Source organism: Alligator sinensis, unplaced genomic scaffold (assembly GCF_000455745.1).
Source record: "Alligator sinensis unplaced genomic scaffold, ASM45574v1 scaffold633_1, whole genome shotgun sequence".
NCBI lineage: Eukaryota > Metazoa > Chordata > Crocodylia > Alligatoridae > Alligator > Alligator sinensis.
Window position 1 is genome coordinate 171,213 of NW_005842280.1, and position 5,481 is coordinate 176,693.

At 43.4% G+C, this 5,481-nt stretch overlaps 1 protein-coding gene across 3 annotated transcripts in view; it reads left to right on the forward strand.

The window, feature by feature from the left end:
* MRPS10 (mitochondrial ribosomal protein S10) overlaps positions 1 to 5,481 on the forward strand; it is an 11,234-nt gene that overhangs the window by 1,906 nt on the left and 3,847 nt on the right. Inside the window, exons 1-3 of one of the 3 annotated variants that reach the window (XM_006027971.1) lie at positions 1,802 to 1,833; positions 3,471 to 3,532; positions 3,635 to 3,716. In XM_006027971.1, the coding sequence (XP_006028033.1) occupies positions 1,819 to 1,833; positions 3,471 to 3,532; positions 3,635 to 3,716 (159 nt within the window). In that variant the 5' untranslated portion in view covers positions 1,802 to 1,818. Of the gene's footprint in view, positions 1 to 1,801; positions 1,834 to 1,909; positions 2,055 to 3,470; positions 3,533 to 3,634; positions 3,717 to 5,481 lie in introns of those variants that run through there. The other 2 variants (XM_025209296.1, XM_014521958.2) reach the window with 2 other exon arrangements.

The window sequence follows — 5,481 nt, forward strand, 5'->3', positions numbered from 1 at the left end:
CCCCCCCCCCCATCTGCTTTTTTCCATGATTAAAGTAAGATGCCACTATATATGTAGGTAATTAGCTGAACACGGTGTTCTTGGATATACTTACAATTTAAAGCAATTTGGAAGCCTACCAGTGCCTCAATCATTATAATAAAATAAATTCTAAGAACCTATATATTTTGGCATTTGACTTTTTTTTTTTTTTTTTTTTTTTTAAATCATGGCCAGGGGGGTTGAGAAATCAGAGCTTCCTCTGCCCCCTTCACTCACCAGGATGCAGATCTAGCTGTGACTGTCCCTCCTGCTGCTTGTGGTGCTGAGCAGCCCTAACATGCCCGTACCCCTCACTCACAATCTGTAGGCCCTGCCTACCCCTGCCATTCACTCCATCCTGGCAGCAGCAGCTCCCCTCCTGCACCAGAACCAATTGTGACTCTCTCCCCTGCTACTTTGTGGCGCTGAGCAGCCCTGCCTGACATGTGGTGCCTTGCCCCTGCTGTTGCCCCTCACTCCCAAGCCACAGCCCCCCTCAGCTCTGCCTGTGCCCCAGTGTCCTGCATTCTGCCATCCCCCAGCAAAGGGCAGCCTGGCAGCAGGCAGGGCAGGTGGGGGCTACCCTGCTGCTCCCAGGTGCTCACCAACCAAGTGGTCCTAGATAGTGGCAGTAGGCACAGCACAGCATGTCCTAACAGAGCAGGGTAGCAGAACAGCTGCAGGCTCACTGTCACTGCAGCTGGCCCCTGCATGCTGCCCAGGGCCACTGCCACCTGTCCCTGCTGCAGATCCAGAGCTTCTCTGTTGGAATGTGCTGCACTAGCTCATCATAGTTCATGCAGTACCAGCCCAGAGCATTCAGATGTGCCTGCCACCACCCTCTGGGCAGGGAGCAGCAAGACTGGAGTAGCAGGGACTGTAGCAAGCCAGGGACTTGCATGGGGGCTGTAGGCAAGTGTTGTAGCCCTCACTTGGTGGTGGCTGAGAAGCAGCTGGGACAGACCCCACCTGGGTTGCTCTTGCTGCATCCCCCTCCCACGTCCCTTCCTCATCTGGGATTGGGGCTCTCCAGCCTCATCTCTTGTACCCCGATTCAGCAAGCTATAGCTTCCTGGTATTCTGGGACCTCCACATCTCCCCTTTTTAGTCCCATCTAGTCCACCAGTAGTAAACTAACAAAAGCACGCTGGCTGTAACAAAAATAACTTGCTCTAGGTATAACATATGACAGCAATAACTCATCCAGCAAGACCTCCCCCTACTAGGAGCTGTGCTCTTTCATAAGGCACCAGCATTTCACCGAGATTCCTTAGCGCAGCTTTGTAGCCAGCCCAGCATCCCCCTGCAGTCCTTGTTTTTTCATCCAGTGACTCATGGCACTAATTTGCCTAGCTTGGCCCAGGCCCAGGCCCAGGTTTATATGCCACTCAAGCCTTACCCCCACACAGTCAGGTGATTTATCAGCTGGTCTAACTCTAGGGCTGTTTATTAACCCCAGCCTTGCTGGCTCTGGCCTTTGTCTGGTTCACAAAATCTCTTCCCTTAAAGGGGCCATTCTACTTTTCTGTAGCTGAGTAAGGATTCTGTTACAGACCCCCAGAAGGTTGCTTTTAGTCCCTCATGTTTATGCATTGGTGCACCATTTCATTATATGGTCACATTTTCCGACAGAATCTGTGTCGCTTAGTCCAGGGGTGGCCAGCCTGTGGCATGGGTGCCACAAGTGGCATAGGCAGCCTTGGTGTGTAGCATGTGGCAGATTGAGGCAGGGAGCACAAAACAGAGCAGAGGAGTGAAGTGGCACTTGGGGAGAAGGAGGCAGGGCTAATTTATGGCATGCCTGCCAAAAAGGTTGGTCCCCACTGATTTAGTTGATGGTGGTTTAGTTAATGGTCAGATATTCAATAACTTTTCTTACACTCATTGTTTCCATATTTTATATCTTTACCTTTACATTCAAGGCTCACACTGAATAATATTTGCTTCCTTATGGGCTTCTTTATGGTGCTTATACCAGTAATATGTTCCGTAATGTGTCACAAAATTCGTGAAGTCCACAACACTCTTGTAAGGTAAAAAAACTGATATTTATTTCATATTATATAGATGGGGTACTGAGGTACACTAAAATTAAGGCAAAGATTCTCAAAAGCATCCACTAATTCTAAGATACTTAGGACCAGATTTTTTAGAGTATTATACTTAACATTTTTATAGTGCTTTGTATGTTCATTGTACAGCTCCAGTTTGATTTTAGCTTTGGTTGCTAGTTCCAGGTATGGGCAACAGTAGAGCTTCCCAGTCAATGGCTATAATTATGCCCTGCCTCCCCTATGTTTAAAAAAAAAAAAAGTTCCTCTCTCCATCCCCCACCTGTATTCTAAGAAATAGCTGAAACATTTTCCCTGAAATGCTTCCCCCTCTCCTGAAAAATTCAGTCTGAGGCAAAGAAACTGAAGGAGCGCAGTTGGTAAACCTAAAAGCAACTAAAACTGATCTTACAATATAAAGTGTTTGTCAGTCTTTTTGGCAGACTACCAGCTCTGCTGTGTACTGTGAAAGTAAAGCAATGGAAATTGATTGCACTGTGAAATAACATCTTTGCAACCTGTATTCCAATATTGAATGTGATGTCATATGCTGGAATAGTTATTGTGCTGATGAAACTGGTAACTTAATTTTATTTTATAATTATGATTTGGTATCCTTGTTGAAAAAACAGGAGCCTTCCTCAGTCTTCTAGAAAAGATAAACAAAATGACTAGTTAATTTTTATGATGCGTGTGGCCCTCGTTTTACTGTGAAGTCCACATCAATGGATTTTGTATAGAAAACAAAATGGTTGTGGTCATGCCTGTATACTGATATAACTTCTAGCTTTCTATAATCTCCTCATATAGAAATCCCCATCTACCGAATCAGCTTTTGAATTGGCATGACAAATAATCTCTGTGTGGCATTGCTCTGCACCTCTACAGGGCAAGGGTTTCTTATAGGCCCTCTAAAGAAAATGTTCACCTTTCACATGTTATGTTTTTCATGCCACGTTCCTGCTTGGGGTTTTCTTAACTCAGCATTTCTTTACTACTCTCTTTTGTTAGATGTAAACCCTGCACAGAGCAATACATTGTTAGAATGTTCAAGTTTTAGAAAGAGATGCAGGGAATAGCACATTTGTCATTAATTTTCTAGATAGAAAAACTGCTGTGGTCACTGTTTGCATGCTCTGTTCATGTCTATAACTATATATATTCTTCTATGCAAAATCATATTTTAATTCTTCTGTTGGTATTGGATGATTCTGAATAATTCTTTGTAGAATTCCTTTGTTTTCTAGTACATCAAACTTGCCCTGCCTAACAGACTGCAAGAAACACAATTCTAGATTAATATGTATAAAAATCACTGGCTTTTAACAAATTCCCTGCTGCCTTCTAATTTGGATGGTGGGGGAAAAACAAACATTTGATTACTTTTTATTTTCACAGGGTTCAGGGACTCTTCCTGGCAGTTATGCAGTTAGAGTTGCACCAAAACAGTATCTTCTTCAGTAAGTACAATATATAACAAAAAGAAGTCCAAAAGGACCTTCTGTCTGCCAACACAAAATACCTTATCTTGTAATTGTGAATATGTTTCTTCCCTCATCTAGAAACAAGAACTTGATGTGGATCCAGTTCTCACTAGGCACTGATTTGCACACTGTTTTTCAGAGTTATGGCAACATGCCTTTGGTAAGTGTTGATAGACTCTTAGGGGACATCTACACATGCGCTTTAATGCAGATTAGCCTATTTTAACATTAAAAGCATTTAAAGCATCACTAAAAATCATGCTATTTAGTAAATGTGCATTAGAATAGACTAATACACAGTAAGCAGTCACTTTAAAAACCATGTTCTTTAGTTAATGAGCATAAGACAGGGTAATGTGCATTTTCCTAGTACCTCACAATGGAGGGCACTTACACTCATACAGGGAGCTTGCTCCTCAGAGCAGGCTAGATCTGGAGCACATAAATTAACATGTTCTGGCAACCTTACACATCACGTGTATTAGTGGTACAGCATACTTCTGCACTGAGAAAATGACGGCAGTGTGCTTTGAACTAAAACACGTTCAAAGTGCTTTAGTTCAAAGCTTACTGCTACCATTTTTGTTAGTGCAGAGTTGTGCTGCGCTGCAGATACACGTGACACATAGTCGCTTTTAATTAGCACAGCTTGCTAATTAAAAGTTCTTAGCATCGTGTTGGGAGTACATGTAAAAATTCCCTTAACTACTAGATTTAATATGCATTAACTAAAGCATGTTAATTCATGTGTAGATGTGACTCTAATGTTTATAATCTCAGTAACAAGCAAATATACAGAAAATCTCTGGTTTTAATCTTTTTTTCAGCATAGGTAAGGTTTTGTTTTTATTCTATTGATGCCAGATATACAGGGAGTGGTATTTGTGGTTTGAAAGATTTACTCAGTGGGGACCTAGAGCAGCATTTTACCCTTGACTAGAAGATGTAGTATTCTTGTCAAATGTCTCCTATTGTTGGATGGATGCATGCTTTAAAACAGTGGTTCTCAACCATTTTGTACTTAAACCCATTTGTAAACATTGACAACCAGTCCAGACCCAGTGCTCCTCATTCCCAACTCACTGCCCCCAGGCCCCAGCCCCCCCCCCTCAGTGTGTGTTTGGGGGTGGAGCTGGGGTGCCCAAGCAGCTTTTTGCAGGCTGGAACTCTGCCAGCTTGCAAGGGAAAAGCCATGGTTTCCCACATTTTTCTCTGTTAAAGGAGAATCCATTTTTAAAGTTTGTCCACAACCCTTTCAGGTAGTTGAAGGCTGCTATTACATCCCCTCTCAGTCTTCTCTTCTCTAGACTAAATAAGCCCAGTTCCATCAGCCTCTCCACAGAAGTCATGTGCCCCAGCCCGTAACCGTTTTCATTGCCCTGTGTTGGACTCTCTCCAATTTGTCCACATCCTTTCTGTAATGGGAGGCTCAAAACTGGACACACTACTCCAGATGTGGCCTCACCAATGCCAAATAGAAGGGAATAATCACTTCCATTGATTTGCTGGCAACACTCCTACCAGGGCAGCCGAGTATGCCATTAGCCTTCTTTGCAACAAGGCCACACTTTAAAAGATGAATACACTACCATGCTGCATCCAAAGAAAAGCCATTGTTCTCCAGGTAGTTGAATTCTCAATTGATTGGTCTTGGGGAAGAATCACCAGCTCTTTTAGAAGTTGCTTAAGTGTGAAAGTGGCACTCATTCAACCACTACTGTCCTTTGTCATGTTTATTTTCTTCATAACCCTAAAGAACCTTCACCTTTCGCATTAAAAAACTTCACCAAGGCGCCCCCGGGGGTTACAAGAAATAATGGCCACAAGCTGGCAGATTTAGACTAGACATTAGGAAGAACTTCTTCACAGTTAGAGTGGCCAGGGTCTGGAATGGGCTCCCCAGGGAGGGGGGGCTCTCCCCTACC